We start from the raw sequence: 23,441 nt of genomic DNA, 5'->3' as shown, positions 1-23,441 counted from the left end.
ATCCTAATGCCTGTGCCTTTCTTAAGAGTGTAACTCCTGTGCAGTGCACAAGCATTGAAAGACATTTCCCTCACCACTTGCCTTTCTGTGGGAAGCACTGATATTTGAGCATCGTCTCTGAAAATTCATTAATTCTGTGTGGTGGGTTTGAATAAACGTTTTTCCTTTATGGCTGCAGTTAAAAGCCTTTGAAGATATTTGGCTAGGCCTGACAGGAACTGCCACTTCCTCATCCGTTCAGAGCCAAATCCTGGTGGAGGGGATTATTGATCAGAAAGAAAAAGTAAAAGTAGCTGCTTCTAAAGGAAAGGAGTGTTTTCAGTACTACATGGGGTATTTGAAAGGTACGTACCTTCACGGATGACACTCTTAGTGATATGATTTAGTTTTAGGTAGTTGTGCAAGGAGCAGGAAGTTGGACTTGATGATCCTTGTGGGTCCCTTTTAACTTGAGATATTCTGTGATTCACAGCTGTCGTTGGTATGAAGAGGCAGGAAGAAAGGCTGTGTCTCTCTAGTGCCAAGCTAGCTCAGTTTCATAGCAATTCAAGCTATTCAAGTTATTCAGATAAAGAAAAGCTGAAGCTTAAAACTCGTTATACAAAGCTCAGTTTAGGCATTTGTACGGTTACTGGCCAGGGAAGAATCATAAGAAATGGTGATCGAAGATAAGATTCATTTTGTCTTGATTTAGCCATCTTAAGGTTGTATGCCTTGCTTAAGATAATCATTACATTCCAATTTCAATGAAGGGAAAGAGAAAGGCACCTCCAGAGGCTGACTCTACTCCATGCTGACACAGATGTATGAAATGGGATGTATGAAATCACCCTCTGCAGGTGATCCTCTTGGCAGCTGTCAATTCTGATTGACAGCAGAGGGGAAACAGGGTGGTTGGTTCAGACTGTGCCTGACTTTTAGGTGACTAAAGTTAGATGGAATGAGACCTGCTGCAAGTGCTTTCTGTTGTGACTCATCCACCTTTCAACAACATGTGCGCAAACCAGGTAAATCTAGTGGTACAACAGTTGTCTCAGACTCACGTTGCTGGCAATCCCAGTCCTAGTTTCAGTTACTGCTTTGCCTTTTCACGCTTCTGCAGTGGAGTTTCTCTCAGGTTCATGGTCTCACTTGTAAGTGCCATGATGTATTTGAGATTAAGACCATTAGTTTGTGAATTACTGATGTCATAAGTTTGTAGAAATGATTCAACTCAACTCTCTCAACCCAGATTCTATGCACATTTCACCGACCATTTCTGCTTATGCTCCTGAGTACTTGGGCAGAAACAACTTATGTGTGTGATGGGTGGATGAGTGACTGACTGTGTTTCATTTATGGTCTAAGCAGTTTTGAAACATCAGCAACAAGGGGCAGTGGAAGACTAAAGTAGAAAAAAGCCTGTAAATCACTGTGACTGAGAGAATTATTTAGATTTGCATTAATTCAGCATTTTCTTTGCAGTAGCAAATCTGTATTTGTAAATCATTCACAAGTCACACAGAAGAGAAAAAATCAAACGCTGACATTGATATAATTTTCTCCTGTTTCTCTCTTGTTTTTTTCCCCACAAACACCTGACACTCAGACACTGATTGATCACCTAAGTAATTAAAAAGCTGGCTTTGAAACAATGTCTGTCAGTGTTGTTCCTGTAAATGAAACACTCTTTTCATTCTCTAAGGGGATTTGGAAGAAGGAATGGAAGTCAGTGCTTGTACTGATGGGCAACAGATGGCTACTGTTAATACCTATCTTAACATTAACGGTGAAAGGCAAGAAAACATGGGACAAATGATTCTAAGAGCTGTTAATGGAAGCTTGAGTTTTCTGGCTCATGGATGTGGGGATCCAGTTCGTAAGGCTGAGGTGAGGCCCTTCAGTGACAGCTAATTGCAGTGTGATTTTTCCAGAGTATTGTTTAATCTTGTCAGTTTGATGGAGCATCTTCCAGGTAGGCTTCAGGTGTGTTTTGGTGGGTAACCAGGCAAACTGGGGAATTACGCAATTTTTAAACACATAATAACATTATTTTTCACTTTGGTGTGAATCGATACCATGATGAGAATTAAAAAGTTCAGCCCTACCTAGAAAGCATAGAAAATATGGGACCCTCTCCTAAACGGTGTATTCTCTGATGAGGGTAAGTAAATAAAGTGAGAGTAGTGGTAATGTGCCAGGGCTGCTCAGCATGGGGCTTACAAAACTAAGATTAGAATTCCTGAATGTGCTTTTACTTCTAATAGTGTTTCACATACTCTCTGCATGGAAGAGGCTTTTCAGTTTTTCATCCTTAGACTCTTCTGTTTCCATTTCCAACCATTGAATAACGCAGAAGTCATTTCCTCTGAGGAATGGGAGGCCACTGTGAGTCTTTGCTGGCATTTAAACTAGTACAAACTTTGAGTGATTTGGACCTAGCAGAAGCAATTCTAAATCATAAATTCAAGGGTTTTATTCACCTTCTCACAGGACAAACTTAATGAAATTGGCAACCTTCTGAAAACCAAACTGATGGAGAAGATTAAGAAGTTTGACGGACATATGTGGAGATTCAGGAGATCAGTAAGTATCTGTACATCATCTGTGAAAGCACCATGAAATGTTCATGCAGTGTTAATGAAAAATCGTTACATTGCATGTAGCTGTTTTGTTTCTCTCAAACATTTAAATGGTTAATCCTGTGCAAACCTGCAATTCATCCATAGATGAGAAGCATGTTTCAGGGTGAAGATCCTATATCTCTGCACTGATGCTGAGGAGTTCAGAATTGCCTTGGAATGGAGTGAAAGCTTTGCTTGTGATCATTATGTATTTTGATATTTCTTCTTATTTGGGAACCACTGTAGGTGCAGCAAGTTGATTTTCTGTCTGAAGCAGCTGGCTGGCCTTCGATAGCCTTGCAAAAGGCAGCAGGATTCCTCCACAGTGTGTGTAGAGCTGTCGCCCAGGTGTGGAAGCAAAGTGGAATCAGGCAGATACTGAGAAGCAAGGTCCCACTTTACCTGGATAAAATTCAAGGCATTGTCCAGCAAATGCAGAATGAATTGCAAAGTAAGTAAAACCATGCAAAGCAAGGAGAATAAGGACAATGTCAGTGGAGGGCAAAACAAACTGGGTATAAAGGATGCTGAACAGTGCAAATGTTTCTATTTTGATCTAGCAAAAACTGCTGACCTTGGCTCTTGATTTACAGAGTGGGAGCCTTGATGCAATAAGCTGTAAGTAACCTCAGTGTGACCACCTTCCTAATGAAATCATTGAAGAGGCATTCTCTTGGACACAGGAGTCCGGGTTCAATCAGATGAGAACAGAGCCCTGATTCCTAAGCTGAAGCGTTTCCTCCCGAAGGGCTGTTCGTATCCATCCTTGAGTTGTGAATGCTCGCACTAATTGGATTTCACTTGATCTGTTTTTTTCCAAGTCCGTCCAGTAGCCACTAATTCACTGTTCAGCTGGACTGTGGCCCATGTTGAAGCCATTGAGAGATGTGGTCAGCTAGAATGAGCTGAGAGAAACTTTGGTTCTCACAAGATTAAAACCTCACTTTGGGCCACTTACCTCGAGACTCTTCCCACTCAAAAGTGGGATTTACTTAACATGTGTTTGAAATCAGTTGTGACCAAACTGTCCTGTTATTCCTTGATCAGGTGCAGGTTGAACTGTACAGCTCTGATGGTGGCACATTGCAAAGCACACCTTACATTTATTTTGCAAAGCAGCAATGTATTTATAAAATAAGGCGTGTGTGTGGATCAGAGTCATAGCTAAATGCCTCTTTCAGTTTTTCATAATGGTGTATCCACACACACAGCTGTGAAATGTGCCTGCCATGAAAACACAGCTGCCTCTTCCTGCTTTCTGTGTCCCTCCCTCACTTACATTGGAAGTTGTGGGGAAACAAACCAACAGCCACTTGGTACCATACTAGCTAAGGTTCGTTTCATGTTCTGTGTTTGCTTCAGAGCCATTAGCAACTTTGAAGGATGCCTACTACGATGTAACCTTGAAGCCACTGGATGAAGTTTGGCAAGAGAAGACAGAAGAGTACATGAAGAAAATCCAGGCTTTTTTGCCCAGGATTGTAAAAGATGTGTGGCTAATGGAACCAATCCGGGTGGCATTAAAGGTTGTGAAAGCAGGCTTGGATATGGTTGGTATAACTCAATTCTCCATTTTTAATGGTTTGAAAGACAAAGCCTACAAATTAAAGTCTCAACTTTGAACTATGATACACAAAAATGGTTAAATATTTTTATTTATGGAAACAAAGCAGTTATCTTTCCACATAACAAGCTTGTGCACAGCTAATTTACTGTTCTTGAAATGTTTGACCTGCTCTGAAAACAGTACTTTTCCAGCTAGAAGAGAGGTTGTTTTACTAGTTTTGGTTGAAATCACAGCAGCAGTAATCAGTCATTCATGTAGCTTTTGCTTTTCTTCCATAGAAAGGAAGGATTTTGATTCCAACAAATAATGTGCACATAGGTTTGGGCTCTTTTAGTTGAAATGAAGAGCATAAAGGATATATCCTGACACCAGTTCATATTAACAATGATATCAGTCCTTTGCAAGCTACTGAAGTACTTTAACTCAGTGAAGTATTGGTATACTTTAAGTAATGTCATTTTAGGAAGGATATATTTCTGTCCATTATTTGTTGCTGTAGTGACTAGTGTCTGTCCTCTGGATATTAACCTCTAAATGACAAGATGCTGTCAGGTAAGTGACAAGTGCAAGAGAGTAAAGTGCTATTTCACTGACTATTGCTTTAAAACTCATTATCAAGTACTGACCCTGCCCTGAAGCCAGGTTTGTAATCTCCTTTTCTGGCTCTCCAACAGACTACACAGCAGATGCTCAGGTGGGCAGAGGCCATGTTTGCTAGAGCTGTGAGCAAGATCCGGAAGCCCTTACTCAACCTTTACAGTTTTTCACCCAGGTAATCAGTATTTGTTGCAGGATCCCTGCTGCCAGGTAATGTTCTAAATGGATAGGTGCATAGTTACATCAGCTTGTATGCTGAGGGATGCAAACAATCACCTGACGGTTCTTTCCTTTGTGCATGTGGCATAACACCATAATGTTAATTTTTGTTGGCTACCAGGACAGGCTGCATTTCAAAAGAAGCTACTTGGGAGCAAACAGAATAGCAATAACTATGAGAACTGGCCTTATATGGCATGGTGCACTGCAGGTCATAGCCATTGTGTATCGTTGTTTTGCCATTCTAACCAGACTGCAGTTCTTATGAATATTTCACTTCCACATTTCTAATAATAAAGCAACTGCATTTCATCAGCTTAGCAGATAAGGCGCTGTTTTGTTTGCATTCTACAGGAATTGTGCAGTGGCACTAAAACTACCAGTACTTCCTAAAGCAGGCCGCGCCCTGGATCTGGCAAATATTACTACTTATCTAATTGAAGAAAAGCTAATGAGGCCTCTCCAAGATCTCTACAATATCAACATAGTTGCAGAGTATTACAGATTCAAACGGAGGATGATGGAGAGTCCCTTTGAACGTAAGCCCTTTCACAGTGCTGCTTTTTGTTTGTAACTGGGTCTATTTCCACTTACTTAGGTCTAAATTTTACAAATCATCTTTGGAATAGTTTACATAGAGATGGTCACTAATTAATAATTTTCCTATAAACTTTATATATAGTCTTTCTTGAAAACAATAATTGTATATATACTATCAACACTTTGGGTAAAGCTGACATACAATAAACACTCCTCTACTTAATATTCATGCAAATTTGGCAACTCTTTACATTTCCTACTGTTGAGCCTAGAAATCATCAGGTGGTGTTTATCTGTCTTACCTATAAGCTCTTGTGAGTTGAAACTATGGTTCAGTGCCAGTCATGCCTGTGGCCCTGAGTCCTGCCATGGAGGCTTTGTCCATACTTTGAAACTGGTGACATCAGTCCTGCTGACTGTAGGATGAACAAGCTCAGAGACAGTATTACCTGAAAAAGCATTGCTAAATGCTAAAAGACTGCATTAACAGTCCCAGCTGTCCCTTTTAGATAATGGCTTTTCCAGAAAGAGCCATTTTTAATGGCTTCCTCCCAGTAGGGAGAGACAACGGAGGGCACTGAAAGTAGGTCCTAGTGACCAAATAGTCTGAGTGATACATCATCAGGGTTTCCTGGACTGTGACTCTGATGCTCTGGTTTGGCAGGGTGTTTTTTGAGACAGTTAATATTCGTGCTGTTTTCTGCATAGAAATGTATAATGTCTATATGGGGCGGGGGCTTACAACTATGACTGTCAGGTAGCATGACTATAAATCAAGATGAGCATTGAATCCTAAATCATGTTTCTCAAAGTTTTAGGACACTCGGGTGGATCTGTAATGCAGTTATTAGATGGTTTCCTTTCTGGAGAAATTTTTTTTTTTGCAGAGCAACTTGTAACTAATTAAAATGTAATAATAGCTTGAGAAATTATTTTAACAGTATGCCAGCCAGAAGCTGTGTTGCTGTCTGCAGGTAGGAGCACAGCAGTTGCTGCTCTGTGGAAAACTCACTGATGTTTCTTCTGACATACCGTTCTCTAGATCATGCTATGTTAATGGGGACCAAGCATCTTATGACTTTTGATGGAAAAATCTATGATTTGGCATCGAAGTGCAGTGTACTTCTTGCCAAGGATTTTGTTCACAACACTTTCACTGTAATACTAAACGAGGAGACTAGTAACGCAAGATCACTGTATGTGGAGATGAACCAGACCGTGATCAGTATCTACCCAGGACTAAAGGTAGGAGGGGAAAGGCACACATTCTTCCTTTCCAGACCAGAAATTATCTTCAAACAAACAAAAAGAAACAAAGAAAAAAATCTTCAAACTATTAATGCTCAAAACATAGATCAGAACAGCTCTGCAGAACAAAAACAATTTTATCAAAGGCTGCTTCTTTGCTCTCTAGGTACTTAAAATTTAAGAGAGACTCAATGAACTTTTTAGCTTTCCTCTTACATGGTCAAAGAGAATGGCAGTGGGAGAGGTCTGGAGAACAAACTGAGCCCATAGGCTCAGGGTACCTGGGAGGCTTTGTGCTTCCCTGCTCTTTCAGCAGTTTAACTCAACCCCGGTCTCATTCCCTAACTCTGGGCTGAGCAAAATTGACCCCATCCCACCTGCAAACCCAGACAACTTGCTGGTCATTTAAACTTTCATTGTGACATATTTGAAATTGCATTTTTCATTTTAAAACAGATATCCACAATGTATAACTTTCCCTTTATGGAAAAGAACTGCCAAGGACTGGATCAATCCCTTGAGAAGAATACCACTAATTCAAGGAGAGACACCAACAAAATCGAAGTGTCTAATCAGAAAGGAGTCTCTGTCTCTTGTGACTTTCAGTACGATCTTTGTACTGTCACGCTGGCTGGCTGGCACCATGGTGAGTATCGTCATACAGCTTTTGTCAGCTCTCAGTCTTGTCTTCTGTATCTCTGAATTATCATCACCTCTAGTACCAGCATGTGAGTTTTCTTCCACTTGCTTTTCCCTTCTTCATTTATACACTTTTACACACTTTTATATAATACCATGGCAATGGCCTTAGCCATTCCCTGGCTATTGCCAGTAAAGCAGGGTAGGTATCGTTCCAGTAAGAACAGCAGGTGTTTACCAAGGTTATTATTGTTTCAGTGCAATAAAGCAGATGATAGAAACAGGGGTTGATGTAATGCCAACCCCAGCCCAACCCCAAACCGTACCTGAGAATCACTGCTCTATAGAAGGCCTATCATGTCAAACCTGCAGGAACATGAAAGAGGGCGACCTAAAAGCTTCCAGAGTTTTTGGCGTATTTGGAATAGATTCCCCACACTGTTCTAAATCTCATACCCCTGAGATTAGCACAGAATGGATGCAATACCTTTATCTCGTCAGGAGAAGGAGATGAACAGCTAACAAATGAGACAGCAATGCAGTCTGAGAAAACCGTAATGGATGCCCGGACAGCCTTCCCCTCTTCCGTGTTACAGCTGAGCTCTGCTGTACAGAATAATTGGAGCTCAGCGACAACTTCTAAAATTCTCCTGTGTCTCCTCATGACAACCTCTATTTTACACCGTTTCAATTTCACACCAGGTATTTCAGCTGGGCTTTTTGGTACCAATGATAATGAAGCTGGAAATGAATGGCTACTTCCTAACCACTCCTTCAGCGACAGTGTGCAAGAGTTCACACGCAGCTGGCAGGTAACAACCTGAAGGGATTATTTCTATGCAGATTACCAGTGGTTCTGAAGCATGAAAGGCAACATCCAACGTACTGTTCTGGCTTAGATGATGAACTAAAGCTAGGTAGTGAAGACAGCAGCATAATGTACATGATTGGTTTTCCTGTGTTTAACCAGGGAAAAGGTTGCACATATTTGCTAATAACCACATAAGAATTCCCTGCAGGTAGGTGTTGAGCATTTTCGGTCTAAGTGGTAAGGTGAAACATGGAGGCTATTAGAAGAAACTGGTGTTGGAGCCAGGTATTTTTGATGTTTTTCCATACTTAGAACACCTCTTTCTGGAATGCAGCACCAGGAGGTGTTTGGTCTGGGACAAATCCACATGTTGATCAGTCTGGGCACAGTTTGTACCAGGAAGTTTTCCCTCCTGAAGGTTTCTTTGGAACTCATTGTTGTAGCTGGGTATATTGAGCCTCTTAATTTTTTTGGTCTTCCTGCTTTTCACCTTATCAAGAAACAAAACTTTAGAACCCAGTAAACGTGCTCACTGTCCCCATACCACTAAGTGCTGACACTTTTGGTGGGATAGCTGTGGCTGATTCAGTTACTAACTTGCATAAAAGGACTGCCTATAACTATCTTAAATAAATGTTGTAACTCTTATACCAGTAACATTATACCTCTTAGCTTCAAACACACTTAACCTTAATTCATGTAATTTATCTTCAGCTGAAAATAATCTAAACATGAAAACATGTAGGTGCACATGTAGCCATTTGTGAATGCAGCTGACCAAAAAAAACCAAACCAGCCTTACTGTGTTCTCAAGCCATGTTGACAGGATCCTCCATGTCCCTTCAAGCCTAATTTGAGACTCTTACTACAAAAAAAACCCAAAACCAACCAAAATAGCTGCTTATTATTTTGTGACTCTTCCCTTTACCTTCTCTCACCAGAGGATGTCCAAGTTCTGGGCACAGAAGTGCTGCTATTTTCAGCTTTATTTCAGTACTTTACTTAGAAAAGAGGATTGCTTCAAGTATCTTGCACTTTGCTGCTGGAGAGATACTTAATGAGTTTGCAGCCTATATTTATGTTAATAATGGGGCGGGACTGTCACATGACTGACTGTAGGTATAATTTTCTCAATTGCTTCTAATATATTCATAAAATGCAACCATCTAATGCAAAACTATCCAGAGAAGTTGAACTAAAAATAATAATCAATTAAAAGCAATACTTAAGAAACTTAGTATCATAAACAAGCTGGGAAGTCATGTATGTCCTTCAAGTGGCTGATGGCATAATGATTACGCTTACGCTATTGATTGGTACACTTTATTTGTAGGCCATGGCATCTTTGCAGTGCTGTAGACTGCCAAGAAAAGTTTGTAGATGACTAAGTGAACTCTGTGCTGTTTGCAGTCATATCTCCTTCAGAAGAAAAAGTAATAAAAAGACTGATGTGCCAATAATGACCTGTTGTCTTACATCATTAAAGCACTGGCCAGAAATGCAAATGTGTCAAGTCAGGAGGTCATTAAAGTCTTTGAAACTTTTCTGCAGCAGTCAGAAGCGATGATACAGTGGAAGTACCCAGTTCAAAGAGGCAGCGTATTCAGCTGTGCTGTGAAATGGAGCTTGCAAAAATCCTTCCTGACCAGAAGCTTCAGCACAACTGTATGTGATACAGAAAGCGAAAACACAGTCAGGTTAAATCAAGCCAGGTATCTAAGCCTGAAATAAAAGCAGTCAGTCACTCTGCATTGCTGAACTCACCTCACATCGAACTATCAACTCAGGCTATAGTCTGAGCTTTGTTACAAGCCTTTGTCAGGCACTGACCTTGCAAATAACGTCAGTGAAGTGCTAGTGTTACAAGTCCAGCTGCTGTACAACATAGGGAGGTTTATGAGGAGACTGCAGCTGTCTGACTCCTGCAGGATGAGGGTTATCTGAGAGATTAAACTGGCAGTTAGTTTTTCTTAGTAATTTAAATAACTTGAGTTTACACTTGTTTAAAGAACTTCTAAACTCAAAGACTTGCCAGGAAATTACTGACTAAAAAAAATAGTAAGTTGCTGATCTGATACAGAGTGCTAAAATCAGTATTCAATCAGAACAAATCCCAAGAAAGTTTAGCAAATGCTGCTCAGTACTAGTTCTGTTCATATTTGGTACCATCAGCTTTTGACTGGTGTGCTAAGAAAGAGACCTTACCCGAACCATTACAACAAAAAAAAATCCATTCACATCTTACTGTCCAAAAATGCTGGTAATTGCAGGGACCTCCAGTCGGGTTATTTGCGTTTTTTAAAGCTGCTCTGTTGTTTATTAGCTATGAATAACCCAGCAATGATATGATTTTTTTTTTCTCCAACAGAAAGAGCTGCTAAAAGCACAACTCTGATCTGTCATGTAAAATAAAAGTTAAGACAACTAGCCAACTACTTAATATGTCAGCAGCCACCCCCCCAAAATCCTTCATGAATAACAAAATCAATGGAAAAAAGGAAGCAGTGTCTGTAATATGTAATGAGACATACATTTTTGTTTATGAAGCATACAAGGTACTTAATACCAATGAACAATAAATGTTAATCGGAGCAGTGTACTGACTGAGCTGCCAGTATCATCCATCAAACCATCTCGCACTGGCAATCTGAAGAATTCACCTTACACACAGATGTTTAAAAAAACCCAAACAAAAATCCCTAACTTGATAAATTCTGTTTTCCCAGGTGACCAAGTGCAGTCTCATACAGAAGAAAGCGAAGCCATGTCCAATTACAGCCAAGCAAAAAGTCTGTAAAGTGTTTTTTGAAGACTCACATTCACTTCTCAGGAACTGCTTCAGAGTTGTAAGTATGACTGCAGCCCCAGAGGACTAGCTAAATGCCCAAGTGCGATACTTCAAAGGAGTCCACACAGCTGTTGCAATGATATAGAAGTTTACTTGTGGAAAACACTAGAAGGAATTAGAACAAGGATCCAGACAAAAAGAAAAAAAGCTGTTAAAGCACCATAAATATAAATGAAGGTCCTTGACATCCACAAAATAGTAGTGTGACTTTGCACCACTCTATCATACAGGTCTAGAATTTGGAAATACAAAGAAACCCCTCAATATTAGGAGGGGAATAAAGGTTGGTGAATGTGCCTAACGAGGGTGGGCTGGAGACACAAATCAAATTTCCCTTTCAGCTCACCTGCAGCTGTACTGCCAGATTGCTTGGCTCCACAAGAGGTGTATGCTGGCACCCTGCACACCTCTCCTCTAAATAATCCCCTTCATGTTGCAGGTGGACCCTGAACCATTCTACAGCATGTGTGCATACGACACCTGCAACTCCCCTGAGTTGAAGGCTGCCTGCAGTTTAGCAGCAGCTTTTGTTCATTTGTGCAACCGAAATTTTGTCCCTGTGGAAATTCCTCCTCAGTGGTAAGTTTTGTTTCTTTTCACCCTGAATATGCTGACTGCATTAGTCCAGTACTTACATGTCTGATAGGCAAGAGCACATGAGAAAATAAAACTAAATCTGACTGTGGGCATGAGCAACAATGATCCTATTCCTGGCGTGATTCTTCTTGCTCCTTGTCTATCTCTCCCTTTCTGCTGGTCACTCAGCAGCACACCACAGCCCACTCAGTCACAGTCCCGACTGCCTTACTGCCTCTGAACTTGCTCTGCAGAAGGAGGCAGAAGGATACTGCAGAATGTGGTGTGAGTGGCCCTAGCAGTTCCATGTCACAGATACTAATCTAGTTTCAATTTTTTTTTGTGTCTGAATAATGCATTTGGATTCATATTACCAGTAATACATGCTATATAGATACACTCAACATAGTGACCTATTTTTGTACTTTTCAGTCTCTTTTAATGAAATTTATCTTCTTTAGACTTAACCTAGAATTTCAAGATTATCAATATTTGTGTTTTAATGCAGCTGCCATCTGGATAGCTGTCTTCTGAGAATTTGTTAAAAAATGCAAAGAAAGCTGAAAAGCCTGAAAAGAGCGGTAGTGCCTTGAAATTTTTGGCATTACAATCCTCACCCCTTTCTGTTGTTATGTGCAAATTAGTTACGGATCCTCACATTTTTTTTGGTCAAAGTGCATGCACTGCTGCACAAACCAGACTGGGACTCTAAACTAGTTTCAGGACTAGTCTTTTTTTTTATTAGGACTCTCTTTAAAAGAGACTGGAGTCATCTGGTCTGCTGACTGCATCTGTATTACTTGGGAAGTGCAGAATTTTAAGGAAAGACTTCTTGTGAAAAGAAAAAAAAACTCTAAGTCCCACAGCTCAAAAATACTTGTTAGTAATAAAATACTTGTTAGTAGTAAGATTTAGTCCCCTCCTGTTTCCTTCAGAGCTAGTGCATTATTATATATATATATATATACAGTGGAACCGTACACTTGCCATTTCCAGTATGCATTACCTTGCTTCCCACCCAACTTGGCTGTAGTTCAACATACATATCCAAAGAACAAGTGGCTGGCTGTGCTGGAGAATGGCAGTGATCTCAAACACCTCACCAGTTAGGAGTGATAGCAGCTGTGTATTTTGGCATTTTCTGTATTATGTATAGTCACTAATTTGTACTATACATCTTTTCTACAGGTTTTTAATTAAACTGTTTCCACTGGATATTCTGTGTACAGTACCTTTTTTCAACTATGATATTGACTACAAATCACTATATAAATAGTGATAAATAAACAATGATAACTTGTACCACTGGAGTAACATTGTTGACTATTCACCTATTGCTGTCTCAAGAGAAATGACCAAGAACATCCCCAAAACTTTATTCATCTACATTATCTTATTCCTTAGTTTAGACATATAAAGGACAGAGCCTTCTCTGAAATTTGCTATTTGATTGTATCTTTACATTGAATGAGAACATGAAAGGAAACATGCATACAAATGATTGCCATGCTAATTACTGATACACTTGCCCAAATAACAACTTGAGATGTAATTACATTTTTACAAGACTGCAATGAAAACAGTTACTCTGAGTAAATGATGGAATCATGTGGAAGAGGCAATCATGCTTTCACTTGGAATGAAGCACTTCAGTTTACATTCCTAACTAACTTTTATGTTCCATGTTTGCCTAGGGTTGATGAGAAAACAGGGTGGGGTTTTGAATATAGGCAAGGAAATGTAATTAATTTGCATTTGTAAACTTATTATCACTGCCAAAGGGTGATTTGGTGATTACATAGTTGTGGTATGCTTAAAAAAATATTTACAAGTATTTGCTGAATTCTCACCCACTAAGGAAGGGAATAACTATCTTTGTGATGATTGTGCTAGCCATAAAATTAAAAACCTCAAAAAAACCACATGCACTATGTATGTGCAGCGCAGCACATACACATACTCAGTAATAATGCCACCTGTCATTATCTGCCATGTGTTCAGTTTGCCCAGTGAGTAAGCAGTAGATGACTATGAAATTTCTGGGTGGTATCTTGTAGGCAGTAAGGGGTTTTAACATCAATAGTTTTTATAAAGTCTTCAACATCTGAACATGAAATATAGACACACATTTTATTAAATCTGAGATGGCTCGGTAGCCAAAAGATTGAAGTCAGCCAGTGCTGCTAGTTTACATTGTCCCATTTCTAAGGAAAGGGATTGGAATTACAGTGGATCACAAGCTCAGTTAACACTAATAACATGCTGTAAAAGCATGCTATTAAACAAGCAAAATATACTGGGGATGTACACATGAATAAACATATTTAAGACAAGAAATAATTCTTCTCTGTTCAGCTTATTTTATGTATCCATTTTTGGACACCGTGCTCTAGTCAAGTTGTGAACCAGCTGAGAAAAGTCCAGAAGTCTCTCATGGGAGAGCAGGGAATTGAAGGGCTGAGGACAGACACGGGTTAAGTCTTTAAATATGTAAACACACTGAAGAGAAGGAAGTGTAACAGACCAAACTGCAGTGAGGCAGAATTAGCTTTGATATTGTGAAAGAGTTTGTAATGGCCAGGCTAGTCACGCATCATAACCGATAGCCATCTAAGGTCATGAGAATAAAGAGAAAATTTCAGTCAGCAATAGCTGCCTTCACACTACTTTCTAGAAACTCATTCTTGTCCAGGACCTTCCGCTGGATAGTCAAACTAGCCAGATCCCATAAGCTTTTGTAATAATGCTGCTCTTCTCCTCCTCCATGAGGATTTACCATCAGACATGATGAACCTTACATCTTTTTTCAATGTAGTGTATCTAAAAGAAAACTGTATCTGAAATGCTAGAATACTTTTCCCCACAGCTTTTTGATGTCAGAAATATTTGATGGGGTTTTTTTTCCCCTTCATAAATTTCTTGTAATTGAGCATAACAACAACTCTTATTACATGTCACTTGTTCTTTTCTATCCTATAAGTTCTTACTAACCACATACCTGGATTTAATCTCTTCTTCATTTCAGCTTGAGCCAGTTCTGAATGGCAGATACCAGCCCTGAAGATGGAAGAACCCTTTCAGCACCCAAAATAAAACAGCTATTTTAGGTAGACAAGCTAGAATCAATACTAAGAACAGTAAAAGCGTGAATTAATGTTAGGACTATGAATATATAGTATAAAGGGAAAGCTTTTCATCCAGAAACAGCTGAGGGCAAGAGGAATGGTTTCAGTACAGTGACAAACTATAATCAACCAGAAGAAATTGGACAGAAGAGTATTGGTTACTTAAAACAAAAAACACCAAACTCCTCTCCCATGCAGTTGCCTCTTCACAAGCCCAGAACCATAGCATGGATACATTTAAGAGATGACAAAAGGTCTTTTCCAGCACAGATTGGTACAAGTGGGCTACTCTGTGAAAGCAGCTTATTGGCTTTGAACCTGTGCAGAGGCTGACTCCTTTCTTCTCCAGGACTGAAACTCAACTGTTCAGTAAATTCTGCAGAAAGTGACCTTCTTCCAGGGAAGTGCCACAACACACAAGAGGGCCAACACACAATAAGAAGGTTAAATAACTGAAAGTATCAAATAAATTTCTTATTTTTATGCTGGTTGGTTTTTCCCTCATTAAAGTGTAATTGTTAAACAAGAAGCAGCCTTCTTGGCATCTGTTCACCAGTTTCACATTCTGCCTTGGTGTCTTTAGCACCGCCCACCACATGTTGGGAAGAGGTGACTGACACCTGTCCTACCCATAAAGTAGTCTGCAGGTATTAGAGATACTGTTGTGTCAGTGTCTCAGCTCTTACATTACCTTCTATATTGTAAGCCTATTGATTAAAAAAAAATGCATTACATTCCTCCACGCAGCACCAGGAATGCAATTATTCTTTAGTAAACAGTAACACTGCAATGCCCTTCAGCTGTCTTTGCATAATATGCAAACATTGAAATAATGGTGTTCTGAACTATGAAATAATGTTAATAAGCATCTGACTGCCTTATTTTTATGCTGGAGTACATTTTTATCCATTATTCATAAGAATAAAGGCAACTGGCTGGGTTTAAACAGCTCCTGTAGCTTACAGACAAAAAATAGCAGCTGACCTGTTACTTTGTGTATGCTGCTTCAGTCTACTCCTGCTTTATACAAATTGTAAGTAAAACATCATTCTCACACTAGTCAGGAAAAATGCCTACAATTGTTAGGACTCTCAGAAGTGTGAGGTGCTGCTATACAAAACATGGTAGAAATCAGGTCTTCCCATGTAGTAATTTTGTAACTTCCTACTTGCAGAGGTGTTTCACAATGAAGCCGAAATTGTATGAAACATTTCCGAAAATTAAAGATTTGTACCAGTTACTGATTAAAAAAATGCATAATCTTCTCCCCAGTCACTTAGTGCATGCTACATACACCAAATGCCTTTGATAAAATACTGAGGTGACAGAGGAACAAAGTAAAATGTCAGCAAGGCGAGCAAAAGATTCAGAAGAGCTGCTTTACATTGCGGCTAACTGCAGCAGAGTTAGGGATGTAGACATACAGGAAGAGTTTAACTGTACGCTAACTGTAGACAGCAACACCGAGTTGGATGCCAATACTGGGTCTCCCAGAAGCTGCATATAACATACCACAGGTGATAAAGCCATTTAAATACCAATAAACGTTTTAAACTACAACCACTGCGTGCAGTACGTTGACAGATGTCTCCCGAGATGTTCCCGCATAATGTGAATGCACAGGTTGCGCCTAGGTACTGGTGAGAGGCCAGAACTCCAACCGTCCCTGCGAACCCCAGTGCACCCCTGCAGCTCAGCAGGAGCCTGGGGCGGCGGTTGCTGCACGGCTCAGCAGCCAGGAGGTGGAGCCAGCGCCCGGGCCAACAACCGCAACCCCCGGCTCGGTCCTGCCACGGCAACAACTACTGCGTCTGGCCAGGAACAGAAGTCTGCACAAAGCAACGTTTATACAGAACAGGACTCTCGGAATAATGACCGGGGCAGGGCGTAGATGAGACAAAAAAAATCCCAACCACACTTCATTTCTTGTTCATAATTTGAGTTCAGCATTGACTTACCGCTTTCATGAATAAAGTCAAATCTCTGTTGGTTTTGGGTTTTTTTTTTGTATTGGCAGCTATGCCTTTCCTATGAGCCAGATGGAGCACTGGTGTTAGTGGAAAGGCAACCTCTTTCTCATGCCTGTTCATAAAGTAGCTAGCAACTAACGTGCAGTAGTTTGTCACAGGTCAAGGGGTTCTTCAAATTAACTTTTCTAAAACCTTTAATGAACCAAGGAAGCCATCCATTCAAATGATTTTTAAGCACATCTTAATCACTGCATGGTAATGGCTCATCTTGGGAATTAAAAAAAATGGAAATAATACATGACCCTCCCTGCCTGACAGAAGCAAGATGTCAGCTACATTTTTAAGGCAGCTCATATTAGCAAACAAGTCAAACAGGAAGGTGGCAGAGGATGATGTGGGGAATCATGTTCCAGCTGTCCCAGATGGCTGGACAGAAGCCTCCCTGCCTGCTGCAGGCTGACACACTTGCAGGAAGTGTGCCAAGATGAGATGATGACTCAGCACAAAAAGCATCCCTCAAGCCAACTTCAGTATGTTTATGATTCCTCACAGATGTGATCCCTCTGGGAAGGATCCCCTTGGCAGGATTTGACCGAATCATTTCTCAGGTTGGTAATTCAGTTTCAGTATTTCAAAACCAGCACTTTTCCCTGCACTACCCTGGCTTTATCAGGACTAAACTTGTAGCATACAACTGCTGATAATACTGCACATTTTAGAACACCTTGACTGAAGTAATCCGAAATGTTTATGCTTCAGATGAAGGTAATGCAGTACACAAGCTATGCTGTCCCATGAAAAAAATGCATAAAATCCATTGAATGGATTTACACATCCACACAATACAAATGGCCCTCTGATCTTGCCTCCCCGCTTGCTAGAGACCAGGAATTCCTGCTCTGTAACTCCTGCAGATCAGAGCACTTTAACACACTCACCCACACCCAGCTGTCCTTGCAGGAGCATGGAGAGCTTAAGTCATTCTTCCAAATGTCAGTATTTTTAGTGTTTACAACTCACGTCCTTTATAAATCATATACAGAAACTCCACATCTACAAAGTTCACAGACATTTATGCACACCACACAAACCCTTATGCCCCAAAACTTAGTATCAAAATTCAGGTTTTGAGGATCTGTCACAGGCTGAGAGTCTGAAACAGACAGAACCTCCTGTTTCTGCCAGGTGAGTTCCCCAGATACTGGTATGTGCTGAGATAAATCCTGATTTGTTCCAGTTATGACAGAGCTAACACAGGGGGCACAGAAGCCTCTCTGCAATCTATAGCCACTCTCCTGCCGTCTTCACAGTCCAAATACCAAGTACTTTTAGAAGAAGATCCCAGCTTTGACCTCCTCCTCCACAAGACAGGGCTAGAAAAGCCTGACCCTGTAACTTCTCAGTTACATGCTGTACAACAGAAACAAGAACAATCAATCACAGACAAACCCACATTCCACTGTAGAACTTGAGACACAAGTTAAGATGTGGAAAAAGGAGAATTCCCACTACTCAGTACAGCCTTAAGGTGCCAAACTGCTGGCAGAGCTGTCCTGAGCTGCCACAGGAGTCTGCCTCTCTCTCCTGGGAAACCCAGACACGAGGCACTTCAGCTAGACCCTCAAACCTAGGTGGTACAGAAGCCACCAACAGCCATAAGCAGCATCAGCCACTTGTTAGGTAAATGCACAGCTAAACTCCAAGTCAAAGCAATCAAAGTAATTTGTTTAAAAGTTTGACATTCAACTTTGCTAAGAGCATCTTTTGCTTTGAGTTCCTAGGAAAGCACTTTTTAATGTGAACTGTCATAAAAGCATCCAGTCTTGGCTTTAAAACACTTAAAAGTTACTGGTTTACTAAGGTAATTGCAGGCCTTTCTGAAGCACTACCTTCAGTTCAGCAGCAGATCTCCTTCCAGTCAACTGCCAAGCATTATTTATAGCTTGTACTGATCAAATATAGGAAACTTGCTAGGGGATTGGTACCACAGTTTATGTCTGGGTTTTCAATGAGATCAAGTGTACTGCCCAGAGCCAGACAGATATTGAAACACCCTAAATCAAGCAATGAAGAGATCTAGATCTTATGCCTGGAATAGACTCTTAGCTAGTGAGCAAAGAAACCCCAGATGCTTTGACTCATGAGCTTCTGGATGGGAGAGGGTGGCAAAAGATGCAAAGAAATCCTCTACAAATCCAATACAGCCCAACATAAATACAACATAAACCAATCCTATATAAATGCAATTTTTCAGATGTATCCAGTGAATATGGATCACTTCCAGATGGATTAGCAGTAGTTTCACTCCTCATAGCCACTACATTGTGTACCCACCAACTATGTATGACAGGGGCTACGAGACATACTTAATTCTGCCATAAATTTACTGATCCTAGCAAGGATGCAGCAGACCTTTTAGCTCTTTATTTCCTGGGGTTTACTGCCTAGTTAGCATGGCAAGGTGAACTTATGTGGAATAAGCTTCAGGTTCATGACATAAGCATTCAGATGGAAAAGTATCTATTGCCAGATAAAAACAGTTGCTAGCCAATATGCTGACCATGTGGATCATTTCAAAGGCTACAGCATTCCAAAAGTGGATTTTTTTCCCAGCATTAAAAACAATAAATAAACTCAGACTGCCAATATTCTGTGTGTTTTGGCATTTCATCAGCGATCATCAACATTGGCATGCTTATCTCAGAGCACAAGACTGCCATTATACAACTGCCTCTGATGTGGTCTGGTTTGGAATACTAAACTCAGTGCTGGAATTCCACTCTGCAATCCAGCCCTTCATCAGTAAAGATCTCTTTAAAGATCTACTTAAAAGACAGTATTTAATTTCCATATGCTTTGAAAACATTATCTCACAATTTTGAAGTTCAGTTACCACCACTTGATTCTTGTCTTAAATTGTACAGAGTACAATCAGAGAATATCCTCCCTTCCTATACGCATTCCTAATTAACATAACTGAATTGCTGGACAATATAGTCCCAAACTACAAAGCCATATCACATGGATAATGCAATGCTTTCTTTAGGACTCAAATTCTCTTTAGACAAGAGTGGAAATAGACCTTTTTTAAGGTTTTCTGATTTGATTTCATAGTTCGGGGGTTTTTTCCACAGGAAGAAGAAAGATAAAAATAAAATATACTTAAGAATGACTTAAACAACTAAAAATAGCATACACTGGAACAAGAGAGGTAATCTTCAAAGAGAAAAATGCACTTAGGCACAGCAAGCTCGTTTCATGAGGTGGTGAAAGTATTTGCAACTTGAACCTGGAGAACCTATTCCAAGGAATCCTGCATGACATCTTTTCAGTTAATTTCACTTCACTGGAACACACGGTTATTACTGTACCACTTTCAGTATTTCAGAAACACAGAAACCAGACAAGTATTTAAATACAAGACTCTGCTTACAGTTAGAAAGAGACATCTGTCTTACAAGTAGTTTACTGACATGGTTATTACTGAAAACACAGGTGAAGATGTTATTTCCAACCACAATCTACATGGACTGAAACACATTTTCCCTTCATTCCACATATCAAGTGGTAACCCTGGTAACAAAAGTTCTGTGCAGCTCCTGCTGCCAAGAATACACCACTATAGGAATGACTGACTAAACACATGTTCCTAGAAACAGCAACTAACATATGTGGAAGTATGTAGTATTCTTGATAACATACACGTTACTCAGATACCATCAAATAAGTGTTTCTCAAATCTGCTGTCATAAAAAGAGATTAACATTGTGATTATTATCAGATATGCACAGATCCCTCTACCTGACTCTGAGCCCGGTTTCTCTCTTGGGCTTACATCAAGAGTAACTGGTATTTATTTGAAACCACAAATATACAGAATGGCCTAGTGTTCTGCACCGAAAAAAAAAAAGGGGGGGGGGGGGGAAGTACATTTCTCATTATTTCAGGCAGAAGAAAAAGTATCTAGGGGATGACTCTGTGCAAATCCTCCACTTCAAGGCTCCACATACTCTCATTCACAGGGTTTTCAGAAAGATCTGTCATCTTTATTGCTCGGAGAATAGGCTCAGGACTGCAGGACCGCACGACACCCATCACCATTACATACTTCCCTACAAAAAAAACAACAAAAACAAGCAAGCATGAAATTTAATTAACTTTTGTATTTTCATGTTATTTTTAATTCAGAAAACAAAATATTTAAAACCAAGTAGTTAACCAGTTTGAATTAAAACTGCCAATACGTGCAAGAAAACTCAAGGAACTAAGATTGCTTAGCACTAAATTTCAGGAAAAGGCTTCATTATTTGTACAAGCTTTTTTACAGTACACTTTACTAGATTTTTCACATACAGTGAGAGTCAAAACCAGCATGCTATTCCTCTGTCACGCAAGTGGAGGGCGGACAATTCAGAAGACTGAAAATTAAGCAGTGTGGCTATTTTGTACCACAAATCCTGTGATGCTGCAGTCCAGCACTTCTTCAGTTGAATTAACAGTACTGGTGAAAGGAAGGAAGAGAAAAATCTCTGTCCTTGTTCCTAGACTCACAGCTCTTCTCTGCAGCACCCCAGTTTGATCAAACATTTCCTGTAACTGTGGAGAACTGAAAACAGGCCCTTTCCTTACTGGAACTCACATGGGAAGGCAGCATAAGTCTTTGTACTGACAGCCACAACCTCTGCACATGCTGCTCCTTCAGTGGCTGCTACAGCAGCACAGCTTTTTCAGGCTACCTCTGCTATGAATGACGGTGTATGTGAAAGCATGCCCTCCGTGCAGCTGTGCAAGCTCAGCATACCCCCCAGACGCATACTTGACACACAGGCAAGAACCATTCTTAGCACCCTTTGCAGCCAGTGGGCATGCAGGCCTGCAAGCCTCCTGCCTTCAGACACCGGGAGCATCCAGCATCCCTGTGCAGGAAGCACATTTACGTTAGTGGCCGTGAGGCGCCTCGTGTACCCACACCCAGGACAGCCGCACGCAATAGCTCTCGGCCGCCTGCACCCAGGGCGTACGGAGGAGGGTGCCGGGGCACCCACCGGCCCCGGGCACGGCCGCAAGGGCTGTGCGCCCCACGCCCGTGTACCTGCCCCGCTCAGGGCGTGACACCTCCCACAGGCTCCTCCGGCCTGAGATGAGGTACCCGACGGGCGCCATGAGGAAGTCTGCTGAATTACTTTAAAAGACATACGGGGAGCGAAAGAGCCCTACAATACCCAGTGCCCCCCCAAGGGCTACTCAGTGCCCGCCCCCCCGCCGGCGGCCGGTACCTGCGCTGAGGCAGGGCCGCCCTTTGGGCACCTCCTCCACCCCCAGCACGGTGAAGGGCCCGCTGCCGTCCTGCAACCGGGCCGAGCCGCCCCGCGCGCCGCCGCGCTCCACCTCCAGCACGGTGCCCTGCATCCAGACGGCCCGCAGGCGCAGCGGCGCCCGACCCGCCTCCTCCCGGCCCAGCTGCCACGTCCCGCCGGCGCCCCGCACCGCCTCCCGCAGCTGGGCGGCCAGCACTTTCACCGGCGGCCCTGGCCCGTCCCCAGCCATACCGTCGCGCCGGGAGGGCGGCCCGAGGCGGCTGAGGGGAGGCCGGTGCCCGCGGCGCGTCAGCCGCTGAGGGAGGGGAAGCGCGGGAAGCGGCGCGCGGCCCGCCCCGCCCCAGACGCTAGCGGCGCCTCAACGGCCGCCACGCGCTCGGCGGGCCCGGCGCCGGCAGCCGAGGGGAGCGCTGGGGGAGGCGGGGACCCGCCCCACAGCCCGGCCGCGGGGCCGTTCCGGGCGGCCGGCGGCGTTCCTTTACCACAAAGCTGGGGAGCAGGAGTCCGCTTGTTTGTGCCCCGCGCCGCTGTGTTTTGCTTTCACATAAAGAGAACGCGGCGTTCGCTGTAACTCGGCGGAGTTTCCGCCGCGCCACCGCCAAACCGCTCACCTGACGGCGGCTGGGGGAAGCACAAACGCCCTGTTCTCCAGAACTGGACATGCCGCCTCATGCAACCAGCACGTCTGCTGACGAGTTTTCTGCGTTAAAACAAAAAAATTACATAGATAACAAAGTCCTTGGCATAGGTGTGCTATTTTTGAAGGCAATTGCAAACGAGCAGTTACTCCCAGGTGGTTTATCTGGTCCCAACAAGCCACCCGTGCACAGCTGCAATTTGTAACTTGCTGAAAATAAGTGCAATTCACCAGGCAGCTCTGGGCCAGCACCCCCTCTTCCACCGGTGATTTATTAACAGCCTTTCCAGAGTTTTAGCCCAGCTGGTTCTCATTTCACCTGAATTCAATTCATGGTTGACTCCTTTATGTGCAAAAGCCAGTGAAAAATTGATCCAAGGGTTTGGTTGGAGCAGAAAATACTTCTTGCTGTGTCTCAAGTTCACCTGAGTAAAGTGACCCTGCTCTTTGCCCCCATCCCAAGCTTATGCTATATGCAAGTCTTAAGACTTGCCCACATCTCCTCCCAGGCTGTTGGAGCCATCCTAGATATCTGTCCAAGGTATTACTTTATACTTGGCAAGAAACGATCATTTAATGTTTACTGTTCAGTTGATGAAGATCCTCTGGTTCTGTGAAGAAAAAAAGAAAATGCACATGCTGTTTTTCCCAGGGATGCTTTCAGGGTATCTTTTTATTGTGTATACTTAGGTGGAAATGTGGAGCACAATGCACTGAAACTATAGGCAGCTTTAAGCTGGAAG

At 41.9% G+C, this 23,441-nt stretch overlaps 2 protein-coding genes and 1 long non-coding RNA gene across 4 annotated transcripts in view; 1 reads left to right on the top strand and 2 right to left on the bottom strand.

The window, feature by feature from the left end:
- The window catches only part of LOC142604009 (uncharacterized), a 105,001-nt gene extending 90,046 nt beyond the window's left edge, over positions 1-14,955 (top strand). For both annotated transcript variants that reach the window (XM_075767753.1, XM_075767755.1), the window contains 13 exons: positions 179-344; positions 1,685-1,869; positions 2,473-2,565; positions 2,850-3,054; positions 3,966-4,153; positions 4,845-4,942; positions 5,341-5,525; positions 6,569-6,771; positions 7,231-7,420; positions 8,116-8,225; positions 10,951-11,070; positions 11,512-11,651; positions 14,674-14,955. In XM_075767753.1, the coding sequence (XP_075623868.1) occupies positions 179-344; positions 1,685-1,869; positions 2,473-2,565; positions 2,850-3,054; positions 3,966-4,153; positions 4,845-4,942; positions 5,341-5,525; positions 6,569-6,771; positions 7,231-7,420; positions 8,116-8,225; positions 10,951-11,070; positions 11,512-11,651; positions 14,674-14,689 (1,899 nt within the window). In that variant the 3' untranslated portion in view covers positions 14,690-14,955. The remainder of the gene's footprint in view (positions 1-178; positions 345-1,684; positions 1,870-2,472; positions 2,566-2,849; positions 3,055-3,965; positions 4,154-4,844; positions 4,943-5,340; positions 5,526-6,568; positions 6,772-7,230; positions 7,421-8,115; positions 8,226-10,950; positions 11,071-11,511; positions 11,652-14,673) is intronic.
- Positions 7,228-10,411, bottom strand: LOC142604011 (uncharacterized). Its single transcript, XR_012837907.1, has 3 exons — positions 10,055-10,411; positions 9,530-9,887; positions 7,228-8,714 (listed from the first exon to the last, which is right to left on the bottom strand). It is a non-coding gene; the product is annotated as an uncharacterized LOC142604011 (long non-coding RNA).
- A 4,197-nt stretch (positions 14,956-19,152) lies between the features above and the next one.
- Positions 19,153-22,380, bottom strand: RMI2 (RecQ mediated genome instability 2). Its single transcript, XM_075767539.1, has 2 exons — positions 22,020-22,380; positions 19,153-20,855 (listed from the first exon to the last, which is right to left on the bottom strand). Exons 1-2 carry the CDS (start codon positions 22,288-22,290, stop codon positions 20,707-20,709), a joined length of 420 nt encoding a protein of 139 aa, XP_075623654.1. The 5' UTR covers positions 22,291-22,380; the 3' UTR covers positions 19,153-20,706.
- Between the last annotated feature and the right edge of the window lie 1,061 nt (positions 22,381-23,441).

This window comes from Balearica regulorum, chromosome 15 (assembly GCF_011004875.1).
Source record: "Balearica regulorum gibbericeps isolate bBalReg1 chromosome 15, bBalReg1.pri, whole genome shotgun sequence".
In the NCBI taxonomy this organism is placed as follows: domain Eukaryota; kingdom Metazoa; phylum Chordata; class Aves; order Gruiformes; family Gruidae; genus Balearica; species Balearica regulorum.
Note: the sequence above shows the minus strand (reverse complement) of the source record. Positions and strands in the feature narration are given on the sequence as shown.